General features: G+C 49.5%; 1 protein-coding gene across 2 annotated transcripts in view; it reads left to right on the top strand.

The window, feature by feature from the left end:
• The window catches only part of GLA (galactosidase alpha), a 302,341-nt gene that overhangs the window by 217,242 nt on the left and 70,668 nt on the right, over positions 1-14,431 (top strand). For both annotated transcript variants that reach the window (XM_069613036.1, XM_069613037.1), the window contains exon 4: positions 186-277. In XM_069613036.1, coding sequence (XP_069469137.1) covers positions 186-277 — 92 coding nt within the window. The remainder of the gene's footprint in view (positions 1-185; positions 278-14,431) is intronic.

The raw sequence follows: 14,431 nt of genomic DNA, 5'->3' as shown, positions 1-14,431 counted from the left end.
ACTGATACACCTGTTTCTTTTTGCACCTCTAATTATTTTGCCCCACAGAAAAAGTTCTTAAGAACATCTTTCCAATGATAATAAAACCCCTCCCCACCCACTTGACTTTGTATCACTAGTTTCTTGCAGAATACATCAATGGATCTTTGCGGAGGTCCTAATCTAGTGTTTTTCACCCATTGCAGGCTACAAGAACATGTCTCGTGCCCTGAACAACACTGGCAAACATATTGTGTACTCCTGCGAGTGGCCCTTGTATGAAAAGGATTTTCAGAAGGTAGGTGACACCTATGGGGAAAACATCTCTCTTTATATTTGTGCTAGTATGCCATGGGGGCAATTTGCCACAAAAATCCAAGTTCACTCACCCAAAAAGGGAGTAACCAGGATACAGCTTTGTGCCCACTGGGACTGTAAGTTGGGAAAGGAGTATAGGCACACGGCACAAGATATCTGAGTGAGCTTAAGTTCAACACACTATAAACTTTAGTGAGAGAGGGCATGTTAATAGGCTTTTATGCTTTAGCAATAACCCCTGATGTGGGGGTGGCATTAAGTCATGTATTGGCCTGGGGCCCATGTTTTGCTCAGGCTTTAACAAGGTCTTGGCACCATTATTTGCCAAGAATGCCCCCCTCTGAACCCCACCCCCCGCCCCCCAACGAGGGTGTTATAGCTATTGGCACCCCAGCATTTTGTAGTTCAAGTTTTTGGCTTTCGTAATATTAACATACATCCAAGAAAACTATGAGCCTGGTATTGTGAAGAATATGAACATATGAGTGTCTGTCAATCACTGAGATGAAGAAACCTAAAAGAGTTATGGAAGAGTACAGTTCCAACACAAAGGAAGGATTATCTTGAGAAGCTGGGGAAGCCCCAGCGTGGCGTATGAAAAGCTGGAGGGCCAAGAAAACCAGGAAGAGAGACCCAGGAGTTTCAAACCAGCTGGCAGATGCAAGCTGGTAACTCTGGTAGAACGCTAGTTTGCGTGTCAGCAAATACCAGGCGAGAAGAAGCACTACCTGGAGAACAAACTGGAAAGAGGTTGTCCAGAGTCTGTTGATCCCTGGAGGGACGGTTGAATGGCACTGGAAAGGAGCCCAAACACTGACGTGCCTTAAGTGAAGCATGCCGAGGACGTAGCAGTGTAGCTCTGTCAACCTGAAGAGAATCCCAGGATGGAACAGAGCGCGAGAGGTGGTGGATAGGAAGGAGAGTGAGTGAAGACCCCTTCCTTTGCCAATACCACACACAGACAATGAAGCGTGTCAAACAAGAGACCAGAAGAAAACCGAGAAGCTGTCCTGGATGAATATAAAGGGGGAGAGCGGGTCGAAACACCTTCAGCCCCTTGACATTCAGAAAGGTGAAGTGGGAAAGACAGTTGTTAGCAACAGGAAGACCTGAGAGCTGTGGCACAGCAGGGGACCCTTGTATGGAGGCAACCGTGTGGGCGTCGAGGGGGAGAAGCCAAGATGCCAGCAAGAGACCCGGAGAGCTCGTCGGACCCGAAGTGGAGGGGCAGAGTTATTCCCTCGAGCCGCTGGGAGACACAGAACCCTGAAGTTGCGGTCCGCGTGTGAGCACCGCCGCTGGAGGTGCAGGCTCGTGAAGGGGAAGCTGTGCGGATAGAGAGAGTTGTGCAGCGAGTGAGCAGAGCTCGCACCAGTGGGTGTCCCTGCTTCCAGAGAGAGGGGAAGCCGCAGGACTGTTATGCTCACCTGGTCTCTGCGGGGGGCTTTGGAGCACGGTTGCAGCCCTCGCAGGAAGTAGATCCCCCTCTGCCTACCTTCTTCCTCTGCAAATAGGCTGTGGGCTGCAGTGAATTGTAGCACTGCTCCTGCGTAGATATGAGAGGACGTGAGTTTGCCAGCCTGTGACTGATTCCCCTCTCAGACCCTTCTTCCCATAGCATGGTTTCCGTGAGCATGCATCGACCCATTAAGGCTCACCTGCTGATTCTTAATGGTGAGCTCTCAGTCCTGCTACTTCTGGCATGGGTGCTTTTATGATGAGGACCGAGTTCCTTCACTTGCCCTTCGCATGCAGTTGTCCAGTCCAGCTGCGACTATTCCACGCCTCTCTGGTAAGTGTATTTCAGTTTTCTGTCTCCCCTTTCTCGTTAACCTTAGTTTGTCGTGAAGTATTTGTATTGTTGTCCGCTCGTTCTTAATGTCCATCTCTGCTTTCTCCAAATAGGTGTGATTGCGGCCCAGCAGAGCTACGGAGCACGAGGCGGTGCCGGATGAGATGGGAATGCTCCCGCGGTGGTCCGGCGGCAGCAGGTAAGTGGGTGTTAAGAATGAGCGTGAAGAATTGTGCAGGCGCGACCTTAAACTGAATGTTTGTTATGTCTAACCTTGTCTTTCGTCCTTTTGCAGGGTCTGCCTTTGGAGATGCAGAATGCGTCACGCTGCAGTGTCAAGAGCAGGATTCCTGCGTTCCGGAGGATGAAGATGATGGAAGAAAGGTTCGGCGAGTAAAGAATGCAAGTGAATGCCGGTTCCAGGATGCAAGCGCGTAGGTAGGAGACTGGATTCCCAAGGTAAGTCTGCTTTATCCCAGGCGGTGGTGAGCGTTACGCTGCATGCGAATGCAGATTAACGCGAATCGCTGGCCTTTGGATGGGAGTGACTTATATAGCAGAGTTTGTGAGGCCACGCCCATCAGGCCTGGCTTGCCTGCCACACCTTGCCACTCCCTGAGTTAGCACGTGCACAGTAACTCAGGGAGGCCACACCCGAACAATGTGCACGTGGAGCTGCTTCAGCAAAATGAAACTCCAGAGTAAAAGCATTTTTACACAAAATCAAGTGTTCCTGTTTACTGACTTTCATGAGCCTGGCGCAAAAGGTGCCAGGACTGTCCACCCGGACCCCCTGTGATTGTGACCCTTTGTCCTCTTCCCCTGATGGCACGATGTCTGTGTCCTTGGGCCCATTTAACCAGTAACCATGGCAGCACTCCCCCGCAAGGCCCCTCTCAAGGGTGGTCCTTCTCCTTCTCTTGGTTTGGTGGGGTTACTGCAGTGGAACTGTTTGATTAGTCGTGGCGCGTGGACATGTTCACTAGGTTCCCAGGTTCGGTCTTGAGGTCCATAGCCTTTTCAATCTATAAGATAATATAACTTGGACCGGATCATCTTGAAATACAAGATAGTTTTGACCTCATACTCCGGTTCTCCTTCCACTATTTTAGGATCTGGTGGAGTATTGATCCGTTTACCTGGTTTCATTGGTTTGAGGAGGGAAACATGAAACACCAGATGGATTTGCATATTGGATGGCGGCTCCAATTTCATGGCGGCAGGATTGATTATGGCTTTGATAGCGTAGGGCCCCAAATATCTGGGGCGGAAAGCCCTTGGTCCTTTCAGTGGGATGTGTTTAGATACTAACCAGACCTTGTCTTTGACCTGGTAACTGGGAGCTTCTCTTCAGTGTTGATCTGCAAACCTTTTTTGTTTCTCTTTGGCTCTGGTCAGATGCTCGGCTGCTTCTTTAAAAACCTGGGTGATGGTTTTGTGCAAGTTTGCTATTGCTGGCATTTCAAATGTGTCGAGTGGATCGAAAACAGATGTCCGTGGATGTTGGCCGTACACAGTGTAAAACAGACTTGTTATGAGCATACTGTCATGGTTTGCACTAAAGGCTCCATGGATCTGATGCACCCCCCCCCCCCGGCAGCAACTCCCATAAGAGCTTTTCAAGCCCCCAGAGCCTCTTGGACTTAGTGTTGGCGCCAGGCTCATAATATGGGATAAATCATGTGGAACTACTTGCCTAGTCTAGCCAGGCTGAGCCTTTGTTTCCTCAGGGTTGGCTGAGGGATTTTTTTATTCGAAGAACCGGGTGTGGTAAAGGGACTACTTTACCTGGGACTACTTGCAAGGCTATTCAAGCCACGCCCTGCATACAGAACACGCTTCACGTTATTCTGCACTCCTGCAGCGTAACGCTCACTGTCTGTTCTGTTCCTGAACTTCTACAGCCACGCCTGTCCAGGACTTCATCCATCGGTACCTGGAAGGGAAAAAGACAGAGGAAAAACAAGTCAGTACAACGGCTAAGCCTTACCTGCACCATCCTTCGATCGATTGCTTCTTCAGCCGCTCCCGGGCCTTCGCACCGGCTGAAGGGGACGGTCTTTGTTCTGGCTGTAAGAGTCCTCTCGGGTTCAGCATCCTTCCGGAGCATCTTCGGAGCGGTTCCTCCATTCTTCATTCCAGCGCCGCCTCTGCAAAAGAAGGAAAAACAGTACTTCAGACTTACAGCGCTTCATTCTTGCGCTTCCACTCACCTGTAGGACATCTGCTCAGCGTTCTAAGTCCATTTGAACCCTCATGCAAAATCCATTCTAAGTCGTGCCTGAAAGTAAAGACAAAGACACCGATTTAAAAGGAGTTGGGGCAAAATAAAGACTCAAACACTTTATACCAAGCAGTAATTGGCATAGATACTTACCTGTTTGACCAAGCTCTCCAAGACTCGGCAATCGCTCATCGGATCAGTGAAGTAACTCGATCCTGGAAAGACTGTTATTCACGCCCCTGCTAGATTGCAGGACGGAGAGCCTACCTTACAAAACTTCAAGGTGAGAGCAAGCGGAGAAGGGCATCAGGTGGTGGCGGAGGTGGGTCCAACTCAACTCCCTCCCCAGTCGCTAATACCTTATTTTGACCTTGCAAACCAAAGCCTCGGGAGGGTGATAACAAGGGAGAAGTCGCAGCAACAGCACCAATCACGCAGCTCCATGCCAGCGCAGACATCATTCGTGCAGCCACGTGCTACTCCCCCGTGGAGACCAGGTGAACGTGACACATACTCCGCTAACCAAAGGAAGTTTTTCCAGGGGTCTTTGGATTGTTGTAACATACATCTTAGATACTGCTCTAATGTCTCGTTGGTGCGTTCGGTCTGGCCATCGTTTTGAGGGTGATGACTTGTGGACAGCCGAAAGTCAATCTTGGCAATTTTACAACACCACCTCCAGAATGCTGAAACAAATTGAGTTCCACGATCCGATATTAGTCCCGATGGGAACCCATGAAGTCGCACAATCTGTTCCAGAAACACTGTAGCAAGAGCAGAAGCAGTAGGGAGTCCTTTCAAAGGGATGAAGTGAGCCATTTTGGAGAACAGATCCACGATAACCAGATGGTGGTGTATCCGTTACAGGAAGGAAGATCTGTGATAAAGTCTATGGACAGAGTGTGCCAAGGCGCTGGCGGTACCATCAATGGATGTAATAGACCAGCCGGATTTTGCTTTTGAGATTTGTGTTGAGCGCAGACACCACAGGTCGCGATGGATTGGGCAATGTCCTTTCTCCAGGTTGGCCACCAGTAGCTTTTCTTTATTATTATCATTATTTTTTTTTTAAATGGAGTAGTTTATTTATAAACTTTCATTTATGAAATACAATTGGGAAAAGTGGAAAGTTTTTTGGCTTTCTCAATGAAACTGTTTTCCAAGTTCAAGAATGTTTTGGAGGAAAAGGGCAATTGTATGGATGTATTTGTTATTTTGCCCGTTCAGTAACACAGTCCATCTTTCTTCGGATTCCATTTGTTGTGATGAGAGGTTGAAAAAAGTGCTGAAGCGTTCTTTGACTTGAGAGGAGCATGCATTCCATCAGAAGATGATATAAGGCAGGGGTGCACAACTGATTTTGACAGAGGGCCGAAAGTACCTTACATGAGGGCTATAGTGGGCTGAAAAGTAAATGTGGGCGGGGCGGGGCGTGGCAGGAGGCTTTTTCAACCCCCAATTTGTATTAAACACATGGAAAAAGAATATTTTTGAGGGGTAACGATTTTTATTTGCATTTCAAACTTAAATTTTGGACTACACGTTTTCCATTGTTATACAATAACTAAATAGAAATAAATTATATCGTCTGTTTAATTAAATTATATATATTTTATTGACCCTTGATTGGACATTCCGTTATTTTGGACTGCTATAGTTTGCTGTTTGGGTTGCCCAAGAGGAGTATGGCCTTCGTTGAGTACGGTTTCCTCAAAAAGCAAAGGATGTACATCTCTTAACTGTGCCTGTTTTAGCTTTATTATTGGGTTCACTCTTGGAGTGCAACACTATGCCCCATGGCTCCCACCCCCAACCAAACACTATGCCCCATGGCTCCCTCAACCCCAAACCAAACACTATGCCCCATAGCTCCCTCAACCCCCAACCAAACACTATGCCCCATGGCTCCCTCAACCCCCAACCAAACACTATGCCCCATGGCCCCCTCACCCCCAACCAAACACTATGCCCCATGGCTCCCTCAACCCCAAACCAAACACTATGCCCCATGGCACCCTCACCCCCAACCAAACACTATGCCCCATGGCACCCTCACCCCCAACCAACCACTATGCCCCATGGCCCCCTCACCCCCACCCAAACACTATGCCCCATGGCCCCCTCACCCCCACCCAAACACTATGACAGTTGGAAAAAGAACACCTTTTTGGAGGTGTACCGTTTTATTTGTATTTAAAACTTACATTTTGTACTATACATTTCCCCAAATCATACAGGATGAAACAGTGAACCAGACATAGTTGATCAGTGAGAAACATTGCAGCGTTTCTCAGCTGTCAGTTTCTGGATCTCGGGCTCCAGTGAGGTTGTTCCTACTCTCAGGATAGCATGGAGATGTTGGTCAGTTAGTCTTGTCCTTAGGCTGGATTTATCTAGTTTCATTTGTGAAACAACTTGCTCACAAATGTCAGTACTGCCAAACATAGATACCATCTTTAATGCTTCCCGTGACAGATTGGGAAATTGAGCAGTGTCCAGAGACAGATAGGAGACTAATAAAGGCATCTCTCTGTGCTTATTTTTGAGGGCACTACAGCACTGAAGTTCTATCAGTTCCAGTTGCAGTTCAGGTTGCACACTGTCAACATCAGCTGAGAAAGGGTCTGCAAAAAGTTTAAAAGAGGCTGGCTGGGATTTGAATTGTGAGAAGCGATTCTCAAAAACATTTTGCAGTTCCTTCAGGACCTTCACATGCCGATACCATCCTACATACTTGTCATGGGGGAAAACCTCTGCACACGCGAGGTACTGTACCAGCATCCCTTTCTCCAGTTGGGCTGTCAAAAGCCTTAACTTTATTTCAAAGGCACAAACTGCCTCAAACGGATCCGATATGAGATTTTGGCTTCCTTGCAACTTTAAATTTAAATCATTGAAATGGCCTGTCGGGTCAGTCAGAAAAGCAAAGTCAGCTACCCAGTCAATATCTTGCATGACAGAAGTGTCCATTCCCTTTTCATCAAGGAATGCTTTTATTTCGTGCCGTAAAGTAAAGAATCGCTTCAGCACATTGCCACGATTAAGCCATCGAACATCGGTGTGATATAGGACATCACCATAAACCACCTTTACCTCTTCTAAAAACGCCTGAAACAATCGGTGATTTAAAGAGCGTGCACGGACAAAATTAACTGTTTTCACAACAAAGTCTGTCACTTCAGTGAATTTCAGATGTTTTGCACATGCCTCCTGGTGGATGATGCAGTGATAATTTTTGAAATGGACAGCCTTCTCGCCCAAGTGCCTTTTCAAGCAGCCAATAAACCCATTTTGCTCCCCAAGCATGGCTGGCGCCAGTCGTCTCGCCTACCAAAGCATCCCATGGCAAATTTAAATCATCAATGACTTTGTGAAGGGCACTAAAAATGTCAGCACCAGTAGTCCTGCCATGCTAAAATACCAGGGAAGCCAGTTCCTGAAATACTTTGCATTGATTATCGACCCCCCGAATGAAAATTGAGAGTAGGGCTGTGTTACTTGCATCTGTCCTCTCAAGGGCAGCTGAAAAGAACTTGACATCCTTACACAGCATTTTCAGTTGGCTGTAACAATTGTCAGCCATGTCTACAATACGCCGCTGGATACTCATATGTGAAAGGGAAACATTTGTAAAAGCATCTTTTTTTTTTCTTTACACAGCCTCGCAAATCAGGCAGTCTTTAACGAAATCCCCGTCTGTGAAAGGACGTGCTGACCTTGCAACAAGCTGTGCAACCTTATAACTCGCAAAGGTGGCACATTCAGATTCTTTTTTTTTCTGGGCAAACACAACCTGTTGCTTAGTCAGCTGTGTTTTTAGCTCCCCAACTTTCTTAATTCTCGCTTCCCCCTGCAAATCCTTATATTGTGAATGTTTTGTTTCACAATGGCGGCGGATATTATATTCCTTAGGGACTGCTATGCGTTCGAGACAAATGAGACACGAGTACACATTAGGTTTGGACTCGATGAAAAAAACTTCAGTCCAATCATCCTTAAAGGTGCTCCTGGTCAATCCTTTTTTTTTTTTTTTTTTACTGCACTGAACATTGGCAGGGACATCTTTGGATAACGATACAAACTCCACTGTTATGCTCCCACTACGACGGTCCAAGTCTAGAGTATATACAAATTATATACTTTTTTGAGAATCCTAGAAGCGACAAAAGAACAAGATCAGATAAAGAACATAGCCTTGCCAGCATAACTTTTTATGCACTTATTGATGGATACTTTCAGGAATAGCGGGCTGCATAGCATATCAAACTGCTATGTTTGAGATTAAGGTGGAAATTGAGGACATTCTTTAAAAAAGAAAACATTTCAAAGCACAAGCTGTTGCCAAATTATGAGCTTTTGAAAGGAATCATCACAGGATGACCAATTACTTTAGTGAACATACAAAGAAACTGATCTCAGTTTCTTCCTGGCCAGGGCAAGACTGACAGGAGCTCTACCATATCACACGAGAGAAATAGGTTCTTCTGGGAGTTCTACCAGTTTGAATATTGCAAGCCATTTCCTTCCATAAAATCTGGATCAAGTAACTCAAACTGTCCACTTGAATGTATGATTCGTAGTGTGCAGCAAGTGTCCTTTTACAGTTAAGCTTGCCCTCAAAGAGCATTTACTTCTCTAATCAATTTCATTGTGCATCTATCCCCCTGAACAATGCTTGATGGGGTTGTAGAAAGGTAACAATTACCCACACTCAATGGGTCTCAAACGCTTGATCGAGGCTTAGTTGGAAAATTACAGGAGCAGACATCATCCAGGACTATACTAGAAAAGGCTGCAGCCGGTTTTAAAAGCTTTAGGAATGTACCCACTGCTGACCCTTGACACTCTGGCCCAACATCTCTAATGATATGCTATGATAGTTTATTTATATAGTGCCTATACACAAAGTGTTTCAAAGTGCTTCTCGACAAGGGAGGGAACAAGGGAAAATACAAAACATTTTTACAGGCCATGGACAACAAGAATGTGACATTAACTATCGTACTCGGCCTAGCGACATTTCAGATAGTGCTATGACACAGATAGGAAGGAAATGGGAACAGACAGGCGACTACCGTCCTAGGCCTGACAACATTTCTGGTAGAGCCGGAGAATTACACAAGGTGAGGGAGAGGGGAGGAGAAAGGAGGGAGAGGAACAAAACAGGCTATTATCATACTAGGCCTGACGACATTTCAGATAGTGCTGGAGAGGGAGAGGGGATAGTAAGTGGGGGTGGGGGGGGCAAACATTTGTTACTATCATACTAGGTCCAGGGACAATTCTTTAGGGGACTGCAGCTAATGCCAAAGAACATCGCTAAATGAGTCGCCACTATCAGACGTTTACAGGGTGTTTGAGTTAGAACTGTAGACAGACACACAGCAATCATTTCTCCCCAGCTAACATTCCAATGGAACCGGGGCAATGTGGAGAGGCAGGGTAGACATGTTTGGCTTCCATTTGACTTTTGGAGCCCATTCCCAATCAGGCACAAACTCGAACCCCCCCCACCTCCCAAATCGGCACACTCTCAAAAATGCACCCATACAGACCCGAACCCCCACCCCCCAAATCAGCTCACTCTCAAACAAGCACCCATACAGACCCAAACCCCCCACCCCCAACTCAGCACACACACTCTCAAGCATGCACCCATACAGACCCAAACCCCCCACCCCCAACTCAGCACACACTCTCAAGCATGCACCCATACAGACCCGAACCCCCACCCCCCAACTCAGCACAATCTCAAACAAGTACCCATACAGACCCGAACCCCCACCCCCCAAATCAGCTCTCTCAAACAAGCACCCATACAGACCCAAACCCCCCACCCCAACTCAGAACCCCCACCCCCAAAATCAGCACACTCTGAAGCATGCACCCACACAGACCCGAACCCCCCACCCCCAACTCAGCACACACTCTCAAGCATGCACCCATACAGACCCAAACCCCCCACCCCCAACTCAGCACACTCTCAAACATGCACCCAGACAGACCCAAACCCCCCACCCCCCAAATCAGCACACTCTGAAGCATGCACCCATACAGACCTGAACCTCCCACCCCCAAATCAGCTCTCTCAAACAAGCACCCATACAGACCCGAACCCCCCACCCCCAACTCAGCACACTCAAGCATGCACCCATACAGACCCGAACCCCCACCCCCAACTCAGCACACTCTCTCAAGCATGCACCCATACAGACCCGAACCCTCCACCCCCCAACTCAGCACACTCTCAAACATGCACCCAGACAGACCCAAACCCTCCATCCCCCCAAATCAGCACACACACTCAAGCATGCACCCATACAGACCCGAACCCCCACCCCCCAAATCGGCACTCACACTCTCAAGCATGCAACCATACAGACCCGAACCCCCACCCCGAACCCCCACCCCCAAATCAGCACACTCAAACAAGCACCCATACAGACCCAAACCCCCCAACTCCGAACCCCCACCCCCAAATCAGCACTCACACTCTCAAGCATGCACCCATACAGACCCGAACCCCCCACCCCCAGTCAGCACACTCTCTCAAGCATGCACCCATACAGACCCGAACCCCCACCCCCAAAATCACCACACTCTCAAACAAGCACCCATACAGACCCGAACCCCCACCCACCCCAAATCAGCACACACTCTCAAGCATGTACCCATACAGACCCGAACCCCCACGCCCAACTCAGCACACACACGCATGCACCCATACAGACCCGAACCCCCACCCCCCAACTCAGCACACTCTCAAACATGCACCCAGACAGACCCAAACTCCCCAACTCTGAACCCCCACTCCCCAACTCAGCACACTCTCAAGCATGTACCCATACAGACCCGAACCCCCACCCCCAATTCAGCACACACACACGCATGCACCCATACAGACCCAAACCCCCACCCCCCAACTCAGCACACTCTCAAACATGCACCCAGACAGACCCAAACTCCCCAACTCTGAACCCCCACTCCCCAACTCAGCACACTCTCAAACATGCACCCATACAGACCCGAACCCCCAACTTCGAACTCCCACCGCCCAAATCAGCTCTCTCAAACAAGCACCCATACAGACCCGAACCCCCGTCCCCCGAACTCAGCACACTCTCAAACATGCACCCATACAGACCCGAATCCCCCCCACCCCCCAACTCAGCACACAAACTCTCAAGCATGCACCCATACAGGCCCGAACCCCCACCCCCCAAATCAGCACACTCTCAAACATGCACCCATACAGACCCGAACCCCCCACCCCCAAATCAGCTCACTCTCAAACATGCACCCAGACAGACCCAAACCCCCACCCCCCAAATCAGCACTCTCTCAAGCATGCACCCATACAGACCCGAACCCCCACCCCCAACTCAGCACACACACTCAAGCATGCACCCATACAGACCCAAACTCCCCCACCCCCCAACTCAGCACACAAACTCTCAAGCATGCACCCATACAGGCACGAACGCCCCACCCCCAACTCGGCACACACTCTCAAACATGCACCCATACAGACCCAAACCCCCACCCCCCAAATCAGCACACTCTCAAACAAGCACCCATACAGACCCAAACCCCCCAACTCCGAACCCCCACCCCCAAATCCGCACTCACACTCTCAAGCATGTACCCATACAGACCCGAACCCCCACCCCCAAAATCAGCACACTCTCTCAAGCATGCACCCATACAGACCCGAACCCCCACCCCCAATCAGCACACTCTCTCAAGCATGCACCCATACAGACCCGAACCCCCCACCCACCCCAAATCAGCACACACTCTCAAGCATGCACCCATACAGACCCGAACCCCCACCCCCAATCAGCACACTCTCTCAAGCATGCACCCATACAGACCCGAACCCCCACCCCCAAAATCAGCACACTCTCTCAAGCATGCACCCATACAGACCCGAACCCCCACCCCCAATCAGCACACACTCTCAAGCATGCACCCATACAGACCCGAACCCCCCACCCACCCCAAATCAGCACACACTCTCAAGCATGCACCCATACAGACCCGAACCCCCACCCCCAACTCAGCACACACTCTCAAGCATGCACCCATACAGACCCAAACCCCCCAACTTCGAACTCCCACTGCCCAAATCAGCACACTCTCAAACAAGCACCCATACAGACCCGAACCCCCACCCCCCAAATCAGCACACTCTCAAACATGCACCCATACAGACCCGAACCCCCCACCCCCCAACTCAGCACACTCTCAAGCATGCACCCATACAGACCCGAACCCCCACCCCCAACTCAGCACACACTCTCAAACATGCACCCAGACAGACCCGAACCCCCCACCCCCCAACTCAGCACACACTCAAACATGCACCCAGACAGACCCAAACCCCCCACCCCCCAAATCAGCACACACACTCAAGCATGCACCCATACAGACCCGAACCCCCACCCCCCCAAATCAGCACTCACACTCTCAAGCATGCAACCATACAGACCCGAACCCCCACCCCGAACCCCCACCCCCCAAATCAGCACTCTCAAACAAGCACCCTACAGACCCGAACCCCCCCACCCCCAACTCAGCACACTCTCAAACATGCACCCATACAGACCAGAACCCCCAACTCAGCACACACTCTCTCATTGCATGCACCCATACAGACCCAAACCCCCCACCCCCAACTCTGAACCCTCGCCCCCCAAATCAGCACACTCTCAAACAAGCACCCATACCGTCCCGAACCCCCACCCCAAATCAGCACACAAACTCTCAAGCATGCACCCATACAGACCCGAACCCCGAACCCCCCAACTCAGCACACTCTGACCTGCACCCTTACAGACCCGAACCCCCCAACTCCGAACCCCCACCCCCAAATCAGCACACTCTCAAACATGCACCCATACAGACCCAAACCCCCCACCCCCCAACTCAGCACACACACTCTCAAGAATGCACCAATACAGACCAGAACCTCCCTCCCCAAATCGGCTCTCTCAAACGAGCAGCCATACAGACCCAAACCCCCCAACTCCGAACCCCCACCCCCCAAATCAGCAGACTCTCAAGCATGCACCCATACAGACCAGAACCCCCACTCCCCAAATCGGCATACAAACTTGTAAGCATGCACACATACAGACCCTGCATCTCAACATACACCGCACTTAGATTCCAAAACAAACATTCATGCTCATCCGACACCTCCCCCACCCCCGCATCTCAACATACACAACACAAACATACAGCAAAACAGACCCGACACACAAACAGACCACTTACCGGAGACGTGCTGGAAGGCAGGTAAGCTGGAACGCTGGTGAGGTAACTGGAATCGTACTACGGCTGGCGTTGTCCAAGGCTGAAATGCCTTCTGGAATCAAGCCTTATGGACCACGCCAGCCGTAGTGCTGGCCCTCCATTGGTGCAGCACACACGCACTACGTGGCTTGTAGGAGCGACGTGGTGCGTGTGTGCTGAGCCAATGAGGGCCAGTGTTTCCGGCCCGGAAGACAACAAAGACTTTCCTAATGGAGGGCGGCCGATGCTGCTTGGGGGCTGCCCTCCATTAGGAAAGTCTTTGTGCCTCGCGGGCTGGACAAAACAGCATGACAGGCCGCAACTGGCCCGCGGGCCGTATGTTTTGCACCCATGATATAAGGTTTCAGGTGAGCCTTGGTCTTTGCAGAAACGGCAGTGCTGTTCAGTAAAGGGTATCAATCTTTCGATGGCCAGATTGGATTTTGTTGGTATGGTGTTTAGTCGTACTTTCATGAATGTTGTTCTGATGTTGGTGTCGGGGAAGATTGTAGGGTGTTTAGGTAGTTTGTGAATTGCTCGGATGTCTAGTACAATGGAGGTTCTGTTGGTAGTTTTTTTTTTTGTTGGATCGTCTTTAACCAATCGTTACGTACGAGTTTGATTTTAGCGTGTTGAGGACGGAAAGTTAGGAGTTCCTCAGACATGTCTTTGTTAGCCATTTCTTGTTGGAGTTTGAGTTTCCAATCTCGAAGAACAGCATTGTCAAATGTGTTCGGGTGGAGCCTCAGAATTTGTATGGCTGGGGTTTTGTGATCGGTTAGAATCTTGCGAAATATGTCCAGTCGCTTCCAGAGTACAAT

The sequence above is a fragment of the Ambystoma mexicanum genome, chromosome 5p, assembly GCF_040938575.1.
Source record: "Ambystoma mexicanum isolate Mex_15411 chromosome 5p, UKY_AmexF1_1, whole genome shotgun sequence".
Classification (NCBI taxonomy): domain Eukaryota; kingdom Metazoa; phylum Chordata; class Amphibia; order Caudata; family Ambystomatidae; genus Ambystoma; species Ambystoma mexicanum.
The sequence above is the reverse complement of the archived record's forward strand: the minus strand, read 5'-3'. Positions and strand labels throughout refer to the sequence as shown.